Source organism: Scaptodrosophila lebanonensis, unplaced genomic scaffold (assembly GCF_003285725.1).
Source record: "Scaptodrosophila lebanonensis strain 11010-0011.00,11010-0021.00 unplaced genomic scaffold, SlebRS2 tig00001412-arrow-pilon, whole genome shotgun sequence".
In the NCBI taxonomy this organism is placed as follows: Eukaryota; Metazoa; Arthropoda; class Insecta; order Diptera; family Drosophilidae; genus Scaptodrosophila; species Scaptodrosophila lebanonensis.
The window spans coordinates 3940768-3961534 of NW_022060739.1; the positions used below are offsets into that span (position 1 = coordinate 3940768).

At 35.5% G+C, this 20767-nt stretch overlaps 1 protein-coding gene across 3 annotated transcripts in view; it reads left to right on the forward strand.

The window, feature by feature from the left end:
* Positions 1 to 20767, forward strand: part of LOC115631944 (rap1 GTPase-activating protein 1) — a 155779-nt gene that overhangs the window by 17950 nt on the left and 117062 nt on the right. For 2 of the 3 annotated variants that reach the window (XM_030528798.1, XM_030528799.1), the window contains exon 2: positions 5066 to 5720. The exons of the other annotated variant lie outside the window; for it this stretch is intronic. In XM_030528798.1, the coding sequence (XP_030384658.1) occupies positions 5437 to 5720 (284 nt within the window). In that variant the 5' untranslated portion in view covers positions 5066 to 5436. The remainder of the gene's footprint in view (positions 1 to 5065; positions 5721 to 20767) is intronic. 3 annotated transcript variants of the gene reach the window in all.

The window sequence follows — 20767 nt, forward strand, 5'->3', positions numbered from 1 at the left end:
GATTACGAATTGTTTTTATTTAATTTTTTTAGATTTAAAATATTAGGAATCTAATATGAAAGACGTATATTTATTTATTTAAATATAGGTGCATAATACATTTATGAGAAGCACTTCCACCGATTTCATTCCACAACATACATTTCGAGGCTGAAACATTTTAAAATCATTTTCATAAGATGAAGAAGTGAGTTTATTTCATTTCGAAATTTAAAATACTTATAAAGAATCTCAGAATCAAAGGCATGTACTATATGTTAGAACCGATTAAACGGGACATTCATTTTAATTTCAAAACAAACATTATCATTTCATCAGATTAAAAAGTTATTCCATTTTAAGGCAACCATCTTGCTGAAACACTTAGAACATTCCTCTACATGCGTTTTAGAACCGTTTTCGACACCACAGTGCGATGCTAAAAGTCGCGCATTTAAAAATGATAATTTTGCATAGGAGGTATGCTGTTTGCGTTGCAGAGTGATTTTAGAGAGGGGGTGGCGGCGAGTTAAATAAAAAATAATTTTGCACCGGAGGAAAATCGGGTTTGCCACGTAATTGAATTTGTTGTTGGTTGGCATATTTGTGCTGCTGTTGTTCGTTGTCGTTGTTGTTGTTGTTGTTTTATTTTATCTGTTTCAACTTGGCTGCTTTTGCTGCTGTCCGTCCGTGTTGATGATCACAAGTATGAGGCGTTGTTGTTATTGTTTCTGTTTCTGTTGCTGTTGGGCTGATGGTATTTGGTGGCAGCCCCACACATGCGGAAATGGCGATTTTGCAACGGAAGTTGCGTGTGTGCTGCAAAGGCAAAAAAATTAAAAAATAAAAGAGAAATGATTGGTTTTAATATGGCTTGAGCCAATGATTTTTACATTAGGTAATTGCATTGATATTTACAGCCGATTTGGCTGTCAGCCAAGCATTTGCGACGATGAGAAAAAAGGGGGGGAGAATCGATGGCCAACGATTTAGGCCATTTGATTTTCGGCAATACCTTCAAGCAATCTATATTGTTGCCTAACCGTGATAAATGACTTAAGCAAATATTGCTTTATGGCCATTTCTGCTATCAGTCTAGGTCATCGCTAATTACCTCCATCTTACCGAAATAGAACTCGACTCAAATTTTCTCTTTAAGTCAGGCGGTAAATTTGTTGGGCGTTTATTGCTTCAGTCTTTGTCATCACTGATGTAACACTTTCGAAACAATTGGAATTATCATCAGACATTCTTAAGGTGGTTTTGTAATTACAGAAGGAATTTCGGTCACTTGTCTTAGTTTTCTATATATCTTGTAGAAACGCCTTGAGAAACTAATAATTATAAGCTTTTGCAATTGGATTTGAAGGAAAATAACCGATTGCCGGTTGCGTGCGCCCTTTTCTTCACTGTAAAAAATTAAGAATAATGTTACTTTTCATTATTGTAGTTGAAAAAAAGCTTAAGATTTTTAAAGTAAATTTTAAATGAAAATATATTATAGATTGTTCCAATCAAATTGCTAGAAATCCGCAAAAGTATAAACATTATGGCTTAAAAATCATTTTTCAAGAGCAGTTATAACATGATTTCTGGATGAGTATTCGTATTAATTCTAAATAATTGTAAAACATCTACTTATCACATGTTGATTGCAAAGTCAACTGACATAGTTGCATCAGCTAATTCATTTTCATCTATTTTGTCTAATTTAAGTATGTTTGCGGTTATACGCGTAATTCTCAAACTGAGCTCAACTTTATACTGTTTTTATTAAATATTTTAAATTTTGTGGGCTTTACTTGGGTATATCTGTTTCAAATTTAAGCTTTAAATATGTTGAAAAATTTGGAAGTACTATTTGGATTCATGCTAACCACTAAAGTTTATTATAGAACCTATCCACTAGATACTTATATATAGCATCCACTAGATACTTATATATAGCATATCCATTATGGCAGCTAATTAAAGGATTTTCTCCCATTTGAGGACAACATTTTTATAATATTCGAGTACCCAGATCAACAGCGTTTTAATGTATTCAATTCCATAATCCTTTTAGTTAAATATTTCAAAATTGTAGGATATAGTTTTGTTATTGTTTTCATTCATATAAAGTTTATTGAAGAACCTATTCGTTAGCTTCCATATCCATTATGACAGCTAATTAATGTATTTTCCCACATTTGAGGGCAACATTTTAATAATATTCGAGTACCCAGATCGACAGTGTTTTTATGTATGCTGGCATATTCAATTCCATAATCCTTTTAGTTAATTATTTCAAAATTGTTCGATATACTTGTAGTTTTGTTTTAGGATTAAAATTTAATATATAAAGTTTTACATTTTAGGTTTCAAATGAAAACATTTTTAAAATACTTAACTACTCGATTGATTGTAATTTGACATAAAAGTTCATACGAGCTAACCTTTATCCAATATCCATGCCATATGCCTGGCTATCTTAATTCTTTATACCCTCATGACCATTTAAAAAAAAACTCAGTAATGCACGGTCGAAAACCCGCCGCCATCCGCATTTAACCGTCTTAGTACGCACATATTGCCACTTAACAACAACAACAAAAGCAACAAAAGCAACAACAACAAGGAGACGAACGGTGATAGCGACAGGAGGACAACAATCGCAACAATGAAACAGTCGCTTTATGAGGCACACAGAGGTAGTAACTGCCTACCTACTTCTTCAGACCGTTGTTGTTGAATTGTTGTTGCTGTTGTTGTTGTTGTTGTTGTAAGCAGTGCACATGCCTTCAGTCAATGCCATAAATCATCTTATGTGGTATGAAATGTACTTGGACACGTGCCGGCAGCCATTTTAGCTTTCAGCATGTGACGGACAGATAGACAGACAGACAGACATACGGCAGCAACCCCAAAGAACGGGGCTCGACAAAACGCGCAAGCGAGCCGAACCGAGCCCGAGCCCGAGCCCTGGGACGATGACACAGACTTAAGCCAATTGTCAGTGGGGCAGGTTCAAGTTAACTTTCAACACCCGCACCACCAGACTACCTTAACTTGTGTTTTTAACATTTTTATGGCGCTTTGTTTTTACTTTTCCGGCAAGCGCTTGTGTGGGTATTTTACATACAAACACACCTACATACACACACACATACATATAGTACATACATGTGTGCGGGTTGCCTGTTTGTTTGTCTCCCCGCCCACCCCACCGCCCTCACAATTTTTATTGCACGCATTTTCACGCTTTCCTTCCACGGCTCTGCTGGGCTGGGCTGGGCTGGGCTTTGCTCGGTTCGTCTCAGAAAGAAACGGAAAGCAGTGCCAATGGCTTTTCAACATTATTCTTAATATGCGAGTTGTTTGGCCGTGCACTTTATACAATTTTTTATTTTTCCCTTTCTGAGTGATTTTCTTTGTTTTACATTTTATGGAATTTTATGAAGCGGTCGCTGAGGATGGGTGTGTGGTGTGGTGAGGTGGTGACCACTTCGAAGGCTCATAAAGTTGCCCCGGGGGCTCTTGTGCCGGTTATTAAATTTCCATTTTCACTTGAAATTCTTCATTCTACCCATATGCGGGCTTACACCTGCCTGCATGTCATCGTTTGAGGTCTGCCGAAGTAGAAGTCGCAGCCTTCTCTTCAACTGGTGTCGTTATAAGAAAGTCACACATACAGAAGCGGTCAAAATAATTGGGTTGCTGGGAAAGCATTTGAAGAACAACAAAACTAAAATTGTATTCATGCTTAATATTTACTGATTATTCATTAATAATAGTGTTCACAGTTTACTAATTGCGAAGCAGATGAGCTCGCAAGAACAGAATAGTCTTAAGTAAAGTGTTGACAACTTTGCCAACGCTATTCAAGTCATAGTTTCGTGTCCATAAGTTCCACATATACAATCAACTATATTTCCAGTTAAACTATAAGCATGTACTATACGCATTTATAATAATCAACTTTACCAACAATTGTATTTACGAAAGATACAATATAAAAGAAGATACAACAGAATCAATATTTTAATTTTGAACATTTTTTTTTAACTGAAGAGAAGGTAACTTGCTGACCTGCTGAAGTCTTGAACCAATGTTATGTGTTAGCAAAATAAATAATTAGAAAACGAAAAAGGCTTGACCTTTTAAAACGACCGATGACTACCATATTTTAAGCCTTAGTAAATAAATTCATAACAAAGGCAGAGCTTCTAATATAAGGACTCCATGATGGGTTTGCTTAGGTATACATATTTTGATAGGTATATTTTGAATCGATTCTATTTGAATCTCGTAATCACAGACTATCTACATACGTGAAGATGACACATAGTGTATGTTTGTCATTTTCACAATAAATATTAAAGATATACATACATAGTACACATATAATAATAATCCGAAATCTTAAAGCATGTATGAAGAGAATGGAGATAGTTTAAGGTAGCTTCGAATTTGTGCATTTTATGAATGATGAGGGCTTTCAAAAACTACTGACGATTGTATTTTCAAAAAAATTTATTATTTTCAAACAGACTTATTGGCACTCAATTATTATTGTTTTTTTTTTTTAGTTTTTGAAATTGTGCGAGCTGCTAAGGCACAGTGTTTCTGTAGTTTGGAAACTATGTTTTCATGAATTTGCTTTTGGTAATGGCATTTTGTGTATTTTTTAGTAACAAAATTTTAATCCTCGGGCATAGCTTCCTAGCTTCATTCTCGCTTAGATCATACATAATGTAATATTAATAATAAAATTGTATGTGTTTCATGGGTGGCTTATAAACGATTTTGACCGCAACTGTACCGACATTTTATAAATTAGATTTGCTCTACGGTTATGCGTCGTAAAAAGAATTCCATAAAAATTAAAAAAGGGGTGTATGTGTGTGTTATAGGGTGAGTCGAGTGCGTAAATTTAATTAATCAGCGTTGCGTGAAGGCCAGCAAGGCAGCAGTCAAGACGGCGGCAACATGTCGGACATTCTACGAACAATGAAAAAATAATGCACGTAAATTGATTTAATGAGCAGAAGGCAAGCAGCATGTTCATAAATACATACACATCTAATGTTCAATGTCTCTATTAAAGCGCATACGGTGAACGATTTTAAAGTGAAAGTGAAAGAAAGAACCAGAGAAGATCAAGAAAAACACAAACGCCAATCAAAATTGCATTAAAAATCAACAAACGCAACAACAACAAAAATAACAACAAAACCAAAACACGACGCATCCAAATATTTGAAACCAAAAAATACATAACCAAAAATCCAAACAACAGCAACAACAACAACAACAACACCAGCAACAAATCAACAACCAATCAACACAACGTCACTCAAAAATCATTGAAAATCAGCCGCGCTTGCAGAGTCCAGTCAGTCAGTCACTCACTCAGTCAGTCAGTCAGCCAAACATTCAATCTATCAATCAATCAATCAACTCAATCCATCAAGCAACATGCTAAAGATACACATGCTCGAGCAAGTCGTCAACACGGAGAACGTCTGTGAGAACGCCCAGGAGCTATCACCAAAGCGCAAAATAGCAGTGGCTGCCACAGCTGCTGCATCCGTATCCGCATCTGCCACTGGCAGTGGAGGCGGCTCCTCCAATAGTGGCAGCGCCAAAACCACGCCAACAGTTTCGGCCACCTCCTCGCCACATCATCAGCCAACGCCGCCGCAACGTCACATCCATGCAGCAGCGGGCAAATGCGCCAGCCAAGGATCATCGCCAGCCGGGTAGGTCAATGTTAATGGTAGAGACGTGCCCCCCAAGAGGGGCTGTCATTCTAGCTTTACTGTCATTTACCCTTCATAAGTTAAGACAGTGAATAAAGAGAGAAAATGTATCTTTGATTCCATTTAGTTAGAGTTCCTTCAATCCCAACTGTCTTGGCATAAAATATATTTACAATTTAATATTTACAATATAATATAAAATATTTGACTTGAAGAGTAATGGAATTACAAAAATATGAACTAAAAAGTGGAGTGAAGTAAAAAGCGAAATTGCAAGTTCTTTGGTTAATTTTTATTTTATTTAATTTAATTTAATAAATCAACAAGTAGTGTTGTAAAGAGTAAAAGGAGTAAAAGGGAAATCTCCAACCCGGTGGGGAAAATTTGAAAGCCAGTTCGTCAAGCTATGCCCCGACTCAGCAGATATTTCCCCGGAGATACCTATAAAGGATAAATTTTATAGAATAGTTCTGTCAAAAGCAAATATAACATGTCAACTCAATATTACTTAAATATAAAGAGGTTTCGTTTCTGAATAACTTCAAATTAAATGTTTATTGTCCAAGCCACAGGAAATATCCGGCAAAAACGATCTTACATTTTTTTTGCGATCGTACATTGAATCTTTATTTGAGATCTATCCGCTTATTTATCTTGATAATATCCTTCACTTTAAAATATACAAAATTTTACAAATGTTTCAAAAATTTGAAATAAAAACAGAGACTTATTTTACGTATTTCAATTGTATTATGTCTATAATAAGTTAGTTCTAACGAACAGATGTTATCGTGATCAAAGAACCTTTATCCAAACATATCCATATCGAACCGCAAAAAGTGGAATAGTTTCGCAGACCCTTGTTTTGCCCAAGTCCAACTAGTAGGGTGCGCCCCTAATAGGCCTCAATGTTTTTGATTGAAGCGCTGTTAATATCTTCATATTAGTGTGTTTCCCATAGTTGGATGCCATAGGTACACACCTGCTTTAAGACTATATATTATTCCATCGGCGAAACCATGGCTCTAGAACACTAAATAATCTTTGCAGCTTAGGTGAGGCATCAATGGAGGGTTTTGTTTTCAGTGTAGGTTGCTACCAGCAGACCACCTGATATTGATAATCAAATATATATAGTATACCTAATTTATTTAGCGATAGCTTTATAAACGTTCTTTCATTCTTTTTGTTTTTGTTTGAAAGCTTAACAAACATATTTATTTAGTCATTTATAGATAGGTTTTTAATCAGATAATTCGATTAGGCGCTATTTATAAACCTAATGACTTATTTATTTTTTGCAGCCAGCAAAGTTACATTAGTAATTGAGGCCAGATCAGATAAAAGTTAAAGACAAATATAGTAGAACATTTCTTTATTTTCTCAATGGTAGTTTAAAATGTTTCATTGGTAATACAAGAAGTGTATTATACATATATAGGAGTATTACTTCCAGTTTTTGTCCATCGAAAAAATGTTATATCGATTATAATTTGTGTGATTAGCACTTGAGACAATTTTTGTTAAGTGTATTTATGTCTTGTGAGGGGTCAGATCAGATAAAAAGCTAAAGACAAATATAGAAGAACATTTCTTTTTTTTCTCAATGGTAGTTTAAAATGTTTCATTGGTAATACAAGAATTATATTATAGGTTATATATACATATATATTACTTCCAATTTTTGTACAAACGAAAAATTTTATAACGATTATAATTTTTGTGATTGAGACAATTTTTGTAAAGTGTATTTAGGTTTCGTTCAAGCCAAGAGTAATCTCTTATATTGTCGTAGTTGTTGTTGTTGCTGTTGTTTCTGGCCATGTTGCATTGCAATTAAAATGCGATTTCCCATTTCATTTCCATTTGCATTTCTTCACTTCTTTAGCTGCGTTTTGTTTTGGCCAATTGACGATGGCTGCTAAGACTTTGCATGCTATATGTACGGACGTATGACGCTGCCAAATCGGAATGATCTATGAGTTTTTGATGAGCGGTATGTGCTGGCCACCAACCAGGCTATAGCCATCGGTTGTCCATTGTAATTGTTGTTGTTGTTGTTGTTTTTGTTGTTAGTACGAGTATTGTCTATTGGACGCTTTCCCTACACCATTTGTTGTCGCTGCTGCTGAGGGTTTCGCAAATGCAATTTTCGCGTTGTCGCATTCCTCTGGTTTTTGTGGTTGGCTGTCATAATGGGTGCATTGGCTGCTTGATGTCTATGGCTGCCTGGTTAACAAATTTCACCGCTATTTTGCTTTTTGTGTCTTTTACGTCTCGCTGTGTGAGTGCGAATGTGTGTGTGTGTGTTTTGTTGATTAGGCGGCAGTTGGTGCCAATTTTTTTCGAGTTGTTTGTTAATTTTCTGTGCACTTGCTTATGGCGAATTGTTGCGCCTTGAGGCGTGAAGCAAGCAATCATTGGAATGTTTAATAGCGATCCGCTCCCCCTTTCGCCCCCTCGCTCACCACTGCACAGCCATTCAGCAAGTAGTGATCGAGCTGCTTTGGAATGTCGCATGCATACTTATATGTATTTTGGCCATAAGTGATTCATTGCGAGTGATAATTTCTTTATCAACTTATTGCTGCGATCATTTTATTGCTGTGCTATTGACAATAATGAAACAAAAAAGTAATTTCCTACGACCCATTATTTCAATAATTATTCAATTTGTAATTATTCCCTCATCACGATAGAGTAAAAGTGGCTTGAAGTGGGTTGTGAGTGCATTCATTTCATTTTAGTTTATTTTAAAATTGTAATCTACAAATATTAAAATAAAAACATATCTTCAATTTTGGTTAAGGTTGTTTGATCGCCACAAACAATTTTAATTTTCCTATTCATAATTATTATTATTTTAAGCAAATTATTCGCTGATTCTCCATAGACATCATCATAATCAAAAAAATTAGAGTAGTTTTAAAAAAATCACAGCAAAATTATAAATAACTGAACAAGAAGTCACGCACTAACAGCAAATTGATTTTTTGATCTCCTGACTAATTTACGACCTGTTCTGAGGGTACATTAGATTTATGCTAAGTATGTAGCAGGTATGTACAATGATCCCATAAAGTATGTATAAAAATTCTTAATTAATTTCACTCCAGTACTATGCCCACAAACTGAAGGGGCGGGTTTGCCCTTCTTCTGCTTATTGGTTCTGCTACAGAGATTTGTTTGAAATGATGATCGGCTGAATCGTTCTATCATGTTTATAAAGCTTACATTTTATAATGTCCGGCAATATATACGGTTAATTTTATATCCATATTAAAGCATCGAATTGGATGGCATTAATAAAGTTCCACAGTTTTTTGAAATATGATGTTTTTGATTTCTTGAGTTCAATTACGTTAATTACAATTAGTTAAATTAAGCAGTTTTAATTGCATAAATTCTGTGACAATTATTTGTTAATTTATTTATTAAAAACTTTTTACAACCATTTACTATATGAGCATATACTTTTATGCTTGCATTAGTTAAGTTAATAGTTCCCTCTGCCTTTTAACTTTTCAACATATATTCAACAAATAGTTTGTAGCAAAACTACAATCTTTATTTGCAAATTTTGTATTTATTTGTGCCTCAAAAATTTGCAAATTCCTGCAATTTGCCTGCAGAATGCCTAGTATTTCAATTTCTCGACTTGGCATTCTTTTGAATTCACTTCACTAACATTTTGTTTGATTGCAGGTAGAATTTGCATAAGTTTTTGCAAACTGTGCCCAAGTTTTTACAAGCCACTAACTTATTCTGCTTCCGTGGCACTTGTGCTTCCTCTTGTTCTTGGAACCACTTCCTTTGCACACCTGACTACGAAGTTGTCGCAAATGCTCTTTGCATCATTTACTTTTATCAATGCAAATTGCTTCCACTATCATCTGCCTCGACGAGTTGGTCAAGTCTTTTCCTGGTCCTTCCCCCTTCCTTTCTGTGCTTCACTCCCACTTGGCTTTGTTTTTTTTTTTTTGGTATGCTTTCTGCTCTTAGTTTTTCCTCGCTTTCCGCCTGGCTGCTTTATTTTTATTCGTGTGCCTTCTTAGTCCGAAGTTTCATGTTGCTTGTTATTTTCGCATTAGAGGCTGGTAATTGATACCTGCCGAGCATTCACGTGGGTGTTAATGTCCATCTGTCAGCGTGAGGGTTAAAATCAAGATACCAGCGGATAGTGACGTCGAAGCTTAGCAAGAAAAAAAAGGAAAGCCAGCTGAGAACAATGGGCTGCTGTTAATCTCGAGCGTGGGCCTTAATAATTATCAACCCTTCTCGTCGTCAAAACAACAAAAACTTATTTTCATTTGCTTTGGATCCAATGCTTTATTATCTCATCTACCCTATACAAAAAGTATAGAATGTTGCGCAATATTTATGTAACATTTTCCGCTTGTTAGCACAAATTATTTGGCCGATGGTCAGTGGAACAACTCGACTGTCTATACGTGAGTTCTTTAAGATGAGATTTCTTAAAATACAAGTGTTAGAGCCAATTCGAGATATAACTTTCTCTTAAAATGTTTAATACAAAGCATGGCTAGATTTAATATTTATAATAGCGACTGAATGAATGACCAGTAGAGAAATTACTAAAAGTTAAAAACATTTCATTGTAGTATTTTTTATAAACTTGTACTTACTTTAATTTATTTATATAGCTAATAAAAAGTTATCAAAATTACATATAAACTTAGATGAATCTTAACTATGGCGACGTGGCCTTACGTTTAAGATAATGATAAATATTAATATATTCAGAGATATATAGAGCTGATAATAATTTATGAAATCAGGAGGTGTAATGGAAATTATGATTCATGCTTGAAATGGTGCGAGAATTTCAAAATTGTCTATAGAGAGATCGTTAAAATGGATCTAGGTCGATCAGTTGGGAAATGTTTCTGTTAAAGTATCGACAGTCTTATGAAATGTTTGTTTCTTTAAAAGCAACAATTAGAGTAAATATGCAGTGCATGTAGATTGAATTGTTTTTATTGATAGGGAATAAGAAACCAGATCAGATTTAAGTTAGTTGATTGTCACGCTCTTTGTTTAATCTGCAATTGAAGACTTACAAAAATCCAATGGGGGATTTATCTCAGAAACCAAAACAATCTAAAATAAATTTAATTTGGCTTTGTACTTCACAAACTTCTACATATTTGAAATATTTGTATCCCTTAACATCACATTAAATCAAATTAAAGTTGTTTTTATTACTATATTTGTAATAATTAAAGTTTTTCCAGTTGCTATTTGTTACATTTATTCTGTAAATATTTTTATTAATGAATTAATGCGCTGAACATACATTTTATAAGGCAACAATATAAGAAACAGTAGTAACAATGTTAGTGATTCTTTTTATTAAAATAATTGAATCTATCTTTTCCGAACAGGGTATTCCATAGTCTGGTAGAAATAATAAAACTTATTTGTTTTTGTTGTATGCTGTCAGCCTTGCTGGCAGCTTGAACTTGACAATCAAAAGGGATTTTTCTTGTTTTCCTCAGTGCGTTGCTTACTTACTGAAACACCCACCCACACAGTTTCAGAGTACCACATGGCGCTGGCTTTTCTGGCTTTTCGCTCATTTTCCTTATAAACATAAATTCAAAACATAAACACTTCCGTTGCTGACGCATCGCCGATGTCTGACAACCCTTTTGTTTGACATTTCAAAAATAGTTTTTGTCTTTTGTATTGCGGAGGCTGTTACTGTTGTTGTTGTTCTTTCTTATTGTTGTAGTTCTTTGGCTATTTCTGACTTAATTACTCGAGGGCTTAGATGGGCTATAATGCCTGTCGCCTTTGTCTCTCCTCGGCTATGTCTTTGTCTCATTTATATTCAGGGATTTCGTATTATTAATGCATGGCATTTGTAACGAAAATTTTGATTTATATTGTGCGTTTAGACAAATACAAAGAGAAGTTATACAAATGAAGACATAATGAGCGAGCGACCACACATACATACATATGTGTGCATCATTTGTGTAATAATAGGAAGAAAAAAAAAATGAACAGATCATATAACCAGCTATAAATGCCATCATCAACAGCTGGCAACTGGCATATTGAACGCATGGGTTACAACTATCTGACCCAAAACAGAAATGAAAGAAAAAATGCCGTCTAGTTGGCCCAGTTTGGAGTTAGTTGGTCAGCTCTGGACGGTGCGTGTTCGATGTTCTATGTGGCGTGCCATTTCAAAAGCATTTCTATGCTAATTTTGTATGCAAAGATTGCGCCAAAGAGGCAACAAACGAAACAATAACAACAACACAACGACTCATTTATCACTTTCCAATTTGAAGACAGTAGATTTGAAGACTGTAGAGCTGATTTTTTTTTTTTTTATGTTTTTGCTGTCCAACATTTATTTGTCTCTGAGCGTAATTTGGCATGTCAGCAGCTTTAATATTTTTGAAACATGATACAAAATGAACAATAATTAGCCATGTTTTCTATTGTTGTTGTTGTTGTTGTCGCGATTTTTCTTTGCAGCTTACGTGGGCGTTTAAGCCACAAACACACTGCCTAACTAACTGTATACGCGAACGGGCTGAAAGAAAGCCGGGCCACAACAATTTTCGTTTGTGGCGAGTGAAAAAATTGCGTGAAATTGTGTAGGCTACGCAAAATAGTTGCCGCTGCTGCTGTGCATAATTGGCCAAAGAAAGAGCAGAGTGGAGCCAAAAGTTTTAAATTGTTGGCCTGTCAAGCTAATTACTTAATGATAAGGTTGTTGCCCGTAACTGTGTTGTGATGCGCGCGAAATTACAATAAAAGTGGAACGCAGCACACGAAACTGAACGATTTTTCTGGATTTAGGTGAACTACTTTTCCCAATTTGAATGACGTTAGAAGACACAAAACACTGCCGGAGACAAAGACACCGTAATTTCCAGTGCACGTGACATTTGAGCACTAACCGAGTACCGAGTGGTTCAGTGGTAGAGTTAGCTAAGAAGCGTACATACGCGAAAACTTATTTGAAACCACAAATCAATTTAGTTAAAAACTGAGCTAATGGCTATTAAATAAATTTAAGCCCGATATGACATCTGACAGTCTGCCTTTCTTGCCTTTGATAATTACTTAATGGTCCATTTTTGTTTGATTTAATTTTTTAATTATTATTATGATTAATTAGAAAAGCATAGGTATGTTGTAACTCCAACTGTCATCTTATGTCAACACATATATTCGGAAAAGAAACAAATTGTTGGTCTAGGAAAGTTTGTCAACAGATTTATACTTGGGGCCTGGCATAGCTCAACCAGTTAGCAGGAATCGCATTTCGGTTCGAATCACGCCACAAATAATAACAGCTTGAACACTGAATACTTGAATACTGGAATTTTACAGTTAAAATAAATTCCAATATCCGTCATATAAAAATGAGCACAGTCGGTGATGGCGTTTTTCTTATAAGAAAACGTGGACGGCCAAATAATTCTCCATTCTTCATATCGAAAGGTGCCAAGTAACAAAAACCAAACCAAATTTTTTACTGTAAAGTGTATTTGACTCACTCTTAAAGCTCAAATATATAGCTATCAATAAACAAGTTAGCCAATATACAATTATTGAATATAATTTTAATTACCGTCTGCCAAAAAAAATTGTAAAGCAAGAAAGATTACTTGTCAGTATTATTCAACTTGCTTAGTACGTACTTGGTTGAGTCAAGGATTACTTATATTAAGTTAATACTTTTCCAAAAGCTTTCCATAGCTTTTCTTTTTAGGCTATGTGGTTTTGAAGCCTTTTAATGCCTTAAAACTACAAACAATTGGTTGAACCAAGCTGCACCTTTTATTGAATCCTTAGCAAGTACACTTCTGGCTTATCTTATTTTAACCTTTAGCATGACTCTTCTGAAAATGATGCCTGGAAGCAATTTATTTAATCCTTTATTACAAGTATTGACTTTCTGTAATGCTCTTTTCACTATCGATTTTCGGAGCAGCCTACCTTAACTAATTTGCTGATTTAATTTGCATTTCTGTCACGCATTTGTTATCTTTCGTGAATTCCACAAGAAAAGCTTCAAATTTGGCAACGTTTCGCTTTGTTATTATTTAAATTTTATATTGAGTTGAAGAGAATATAGATTGATGTGAGTGCAAAAAGAGTTTGGCATTTCTTGACGCGTCTGAACACCCCTTTCTTACATCGATGGACTCCTGGGCACACACTGCCAACGCACTTCATGCCGTTTCTGTCTGTTGAGTGCCGGAGTGCCTTCATGGCTGACATGCTCGTGCATTTTACATTTGGCCCGAACAACTTGGCTTATTTATGCCACAACACGAGCTGTGAAGTTGGCATTCTTGTTGCCACTGCGTGGGTGTGTGCGTGAGTGTGTGCGTGAGTGTGTGCTTGTGTGTGTTTGTATGTTGGCCGCGTACGTGATTTCTTGCAGATTGCTACAATTGTCTTAAGGAATAAAAATGTGAAGAAACAGCAAAAGCTACGGCAACAAAAAACAAAAAAATCAATAGCAAACAAGCTTTAAACATGATTTTATTACGCACAAAATCTTGATACGATTCGCTTTAAACAATGGAGCAGCGACACACTTAAACGTATTTTGGCCAGAATGGCAGAATGAACTCTAAAGTAGCTGCAGAGACAAAGACTCGATATTGAATATAGCCCCAAGGCAACTAACAGTACACAGTCACGTTGCGCTTCAATTCGTTACTGCGACCAAAAGCTACAGCAACAAAAAAAGGTCGAAAAGAGCCAAAAAGCGTGCCGCGGGCAACTCAGTCAGTCAGTTGGCCTGGCTGTCAGTTTGAAGAGTAACTTGTCATTGGTCGCACAGTCGATTCATAAAATCGAAAATGAATAAATAAATATTGGCAAACCATCGACAGCTCACAGTTCAAGCAACCTCACAATTTAGCCGGCATTATACTCAAACAAAATACAAGTATACGAGTATACGAGTATAGCAACAATAAAAATCTGTATATAAATTGAAAAAAAAACAGTAAATACAGGAAACAAGTTTTGTAATCATTTCGTTTGATTGTTTTTAACAAACACACTCGTACAACACATCAAGCGGCACAGATCAAATAGCATAGAGTGTAGAGCTTATGATTGTACTAGAGGCACATAATCGCTCTAAATTTTTTAATTTATTAGCGCCGTGACAGCTGACACATGAAAGGTGTTGGGCACGGATCGGGGACGTGTGGGTGCCGTTGCCCGAAGTTCAAAGATGCTGACAACAATTAAATTAATGTCACGCCAGGGAAAATCAATATAAAAATATAGATAAGACGAGCGACTGAATAGACAGCGCCTAGAGCCACTAGACGACAGTGCACAGGTAGCCCCCGGCTAGGGCGGGACTGTGATTTTCCATGCCAATGATTTGGGCTGCCGGCTAACTGCCTGACTGCCTGACTGCCTGACTTGGTGACTGCTGTTGCCGCTTTGATGCTGCACACAATTAGAAATGTGCCTAATTGGAAATGTGTGTGTGCGTCTGTCTATATTTACAGTAAAATGTGACTATAACTATTTTAAAATTGACTTGAAAGAAGAAAACAAACAACAAAAAACAGAAACTGAACAAGCCCATTCAATTATCAAAAATATGATTGATAGTAATATAATACATATTTCTTATTGAAATATAATTGATTTTAACTGATTTCATAGTTTATAAGAGAGAAAAATTAAAATTATTTATATTCTTCCATAGACAGTCTCTTATCAATATTATTTAACATTTCGTAACTTATACGAACACTTTAAATGAGTACACTTATTATCAACTATATACTTCTCTTCATGCGAGATGCCAGACTTATAAAGTGACGCAGAGTTGTATGAGGAAAAAGGGTTGCCAATGGGTTCTCACTCACACACGAAATGAAAGGTAGCTGGAACATTAACGAAAAGGAAGAAAACTTTATGATTGTCTACTTATTAGAAAACAAAAACGATGAACAATATAAATGTTCTTAAATGAAGAACTTTTATAAATAAAACGTATATAATGAATGCCAAGATTAGAATATATAGAAACTGACTAAAAAAGGAACTGAAAAGCAGTTTAAAAAAAATTATAATGGAATGAATCGGTATAAATATCATAAAGCCATGTTACAATTCCATTTCGGTTCTATTCTGTAATTACAAATGATTTATTTAAAATATGTTCTTAACATTTATAGAGAATGCAAAATATATGTTTTATTAAATAAATAATTAAATCAATTCAATTTGAAGAAACAAAATTTTAGAAACCGAATTCAAATTAGTGTTACTGATAATAAGGCTAACACAAACACAAAACTAATCTTTTCAGGAATGAAACATAAGCTTGTCTATAAATAATGTCGCACCACTTCTGAAGACTCCAGCTTTTATTGTTTCTAACAGACTTATGTTCTTGAAGAGATAATGAACAAAAATAGAAGCTAATAACGAGAAATCTCTTTTAGTAATTAGAACAATCGCTTTAAAAAAAGTTTCAATACCCCGAGGTCTGACTGTACCATATGGCAAATGGAAGCTGGGAAGCTGAGAAGCTGGGTAGCTGTCAGCAGTTTGGGCCTCAAACATTCTAATAGCCTTGTTGGCCTAAATGCTGCTAAGACGCAATACTAGCGAACACCTTTTGTCAGCGTCGAAAGTCAATTTCGCAGTTTGACGCTAATTTATGCAACCCCTCTGTCAGTCCATCAGTCTGTCCCTTTGTCAGGTGCTGGCGCTCATGTTTGCCTTTATTTAGTGAATGAGGGAGCGGTTTTTTCTTCTTTTTTTTGCATTTTCGTTATGTTTGAGAAACTGATGTAACTTTTGTTTTCCTTATTATTTACGGCAGCGTCACACAAAAACCGCCTTTGTTGCTGTCATTTGAAGTCGCACAATTATGCAAAAAAAGGGGGGGAAAAAAACATATCGTAAATAAAAGTGAAGTGAAAAGACTAGGTCTGTTTGTGATTTGCTTGCGACTATCGAAATGGGCCAATAAATGTGGCCACTGGATCGGATCTTTGACAGTTCACCCAACTCGGGCCAAAGTTGTTGTTTGTGTTGTTCATGCTTTTGCTGTTCTTATGACTTATGCATGAAGTTTTTGTAGGTAACTCCAAATTGCTTTTGGCTTCAGCTACTGTTCTCGGCCAATTAGGAAAATTGGTTTTTATACGACTGTTGAACTTATGCTCCATGGGTGGGCGACGGGGCGACGAACAAATTAGCAAACTGCTAATGTGCATGAAGTTTGAGTGGGTTTGGATACGTGTTTGGGTTGGGGTTTGGGTTTGGGTTAAGCTGGCGAATGTGAATGTTATTCGAGCAGGTTGTCTTAAATGGCAGCTGAGATAGGTGTTGAATGAATGAGTAATGTAATCGTGTGGAGCCCATAAAGTGTTTAAGATTAAGAACAAAGAAGCGCGAAATTGAATTGAATTTCATAGAAAAAGCTGCAATGTTTTGATCTAGAAACGTTTAGAAAATTAAAACGAAAAACTTTGAAGAGCTAATAATTCTGAGTTCCGAAAAATTTTAAAAAGAAACTAGTTTCAATTGAAAAGCTGTGAAAAACGTATTCCATAAATTCTAAGAAGAAACTGGCGACCTTCTTACATACAGTGAACTGGTTAGCTCAAATTTGATATATTAATTTAAAAAAATTTTAATATTAAAGAGAATTTTAGAAAAACTGAAAGCCTTGCAAAAAGTGCTTAAGATAGAGAAGATAGTAGCGCGAAATTGAATTGGATTCCATAGAAAAAGCTGCAATGTTTTGATCTAGAAAAGTTTAGAAAATTAAAACGCAAAGCGTTGGAAAACGAAGAATTCCGAGTTCCATAAATTGTAAAAAAGAAACTGCTTGGCTCCTATTTGATATGTATACTAATTGTGGATAATTTTTAATATTGAAGAAAGAGAATTTTAGAAAAGCTGAAAGCCTTTGCATAAAGAACAAAGAGCTTCAATGTTTTGTCTAGACACGTTTCGAAAATTCAAGCGAAAAACTTTGGAAAACTTTGAATTCTGAGTTTCAAAAATTGTAAAAAGAAACTAGCGAACTTCTTCATACAGTGGGCTGGTTAGCTCGAATTTGATATATACATTTTTTTTTTAAATTAGGGCTTTAGAGTTTTGAAATTTTTAATATTGAAGAAAGAGAATTTTAGAAAAAATGAAAGCCATTGCATAAAGTCTTCAAGATAAAGAACAAAGAAGCGCGAAATTGAATTAAATTCCTTAGAAAAAGCTGCAATCAAAAAATGTTTAGAAAATTAAAGAAAGATAATTTTAGAAAAGCTGAAATCCTTTGCATAAAGAACAAATACCTTCAATGTTTTGTCTAGACACGTTTCGAAAATTCAAGCGAAAAACTTTGGAAAACTTTGAATTCTGAGTTTCAAAAATTGTAGAAAGAAACTAGCGACCTTCTTACATACAGTGGACTGGTTAGCTCGAATTTGATATATTAATTTTCAAAATTAGGGGTGTAGATTTAAGATATTTATGAAATGTCATACATTAAACTGGAAGCACTTATTTGGCATATTAATTAAATTTAATCAGGTCTTGAATATTTTTGATAGCTTTAAATTAAAGATGAGCGAAAGAGAGTTCTCGAAAAAACGAAAGCCCTTGCATGATATATAAGTATTTACCAAAAAACAGCAAGTCAAGCCTGCATTTCACTATTCAAAGTCATATGCAACTACAAGTAATTGCAATGCGCTCATATTTTCAGTTAATCAAGCAAGACCATAAACACACATACACACACATTTAAACACACACCAAATGCGATGTGTTGTGCAATCATGCAATCAGTCCGCCAGACAGGTTTCTTTCTCACACATACGAGTATCTTTTCCTCGACATTCAGCTCAGTGTGTGCTGCAATCAAATTTGTTGTTGCACGTCCAATTTCTCCACATGAAGCAAGAGCTGCACAGACGTCCCCTCCCTCCCTACGTTCCTCCCACCACCATGTGGCAGGTCTAGCTGCATGCAAATGGCAGACGACTGCGTTGCAGTCACCCCCTAACCCAATTTCCAAGCGGCAGAAACAACAACGTTTTTCTTTTTCATCATTTTCTTATTTTATGCATCGGACAAATTGCCATGAAAAACACTTTAACGAAATTTTAATATTTTCCAAAGCCGGAGCGCTCTGCACTTAAAAGTGTTCGTAATTTTTTGAGTGTGGGGGAATTCGGAAAGGAGTTGTGGAGGGTGGAGTGGGGGGAGGGGGGGGGGCTTGTATTTGTTGTTTGACACTGTCAAGAGATGTTGTCAAAATGTTTATGAATTATTAATTGGAATATGTAAACACATACTCGTACGCACTCACGCCGTCTAGTTCGGGGAGACTGACTGGCGTGTAGTTGTAAAAGTTAAAATCACTTGTGAACAACTTTTACATTTTGCGGTGCTTACAACAACAATATAAGTATATCAGTATTGGTCTGGCTGTGTTTGTCATTTTGTCAGTAATGTGTATGGCTGTTGTTTTTATAGCTGACGACAATGTTGTTGTTGTTGTTGTTGTTGTTATTGTTATTGTTATGCTTGCTGATGGATGCAAATATCAAATTGATGTGACAGACAACGCTTTGTAAAAGTTTTGACGCTCCCAAATATAGTATGTTGAGCTTTCGGTGACCTTTTTTCCCTTTCAACATTCTTAGAAAGTGTGTGGGAGTGTTTCTGCTTCTCGTCTGGCATTGAAAAGCAGCTTGTTTGGTCGTTTTTGTTTTTGTTTCCAGCGAAATGCAATCAGACGTCAGTTTAAGCACAAAAGCCTTTAAGTGAAAAGTTTAAAACGAACGAACGACGCAACGAACAAACAAATGAACGAATGAACGAATCGACCCACCGACCAACGAAACACTTCAAAACCAAATTGAGTTCTCAACGGGGGCCAGCTAGAGCCATCCAGCTGTACACAGCCGGGGAGTCATCTAGCCATCTAGCCATCTAGCCAGCCATCCAGCACAGCTGTGCAAATAATTTGAGTCTGAAAGTCAATTTAGCATTAGAGATTTACGTACCGATTGTGAGATATCAAGTGCGAGTAGTTGCATGGCAAGCCAAACAAAACTGCAGCCCCGAACAAGTTAATTACATTTACAACAATGCAAAACGGCAAACTGTAAAACGGCCAAACTTTTTATATACATACATATATATATATATATATATATGTATATAGTATACCCGTTGTATATATCAGTCAGTGGGTCAAAAGCAGCAGCGGCAGCCGCCGCCGTCGTCGTCACTTGAAACGTTTTTGGCATGCGACTCGGCAGCATGTTGCTGGCAGCACACCAAAAACAGTTTTTTGCCAGTTGATTGAAAAGAGTCAGACGGCCAAGCTACTGCCAAGTTAGCTATCAACTACCAAGCTGGAAGGCATGCTGCGGCTACACTCGCGCTCAGCTAAATAGTTACAGCATGTCGGAGACCGGTTATTCGCTCACTTGCTCCCAGCTGTCTGCGTGTGGCGGCGATCGCAGCTGATTTAGCGATGGGCGTTAAATGGTGTGAACGTGATTGCGAAAATAAGTAAACAGTTTTACAAAAAGGTTTAAGAAAGACCTGATTAAATTGTGTGCTTAAATAGATAGTTGTTATTCAAATAATCAGAATTTTGTAGGATTATTTGCAAGGGGAAATGCAGTTTTAAAATGGTTTATGTGTTGTTAGCTTTTTCTTTAAAAATAATAACGGAGATTTCAAATTTATATTTGAGGATAGTACTTCTTTAACTACTTTTGAATCTTATCTCATCCTTCATTTTATCTTATATTAATTTGATTTATCTACTGTTAGATTTTAACTTATATTTTCTAACCTCTATTTATGTTCCTAGGAATAGGATTTCTTTAGTGGTTAGATGGCCTCATTGGTGGAGATGGCCTCTTCCTTTCAGACTTTATAAATACGCAACGCCACAATGTTCAGTAAAATAATTAAATGTTGTTAGGAGCATTTCTTAAAAAGGTGTCCTTTAGAAAACAAAACATTACTTGAGAAAC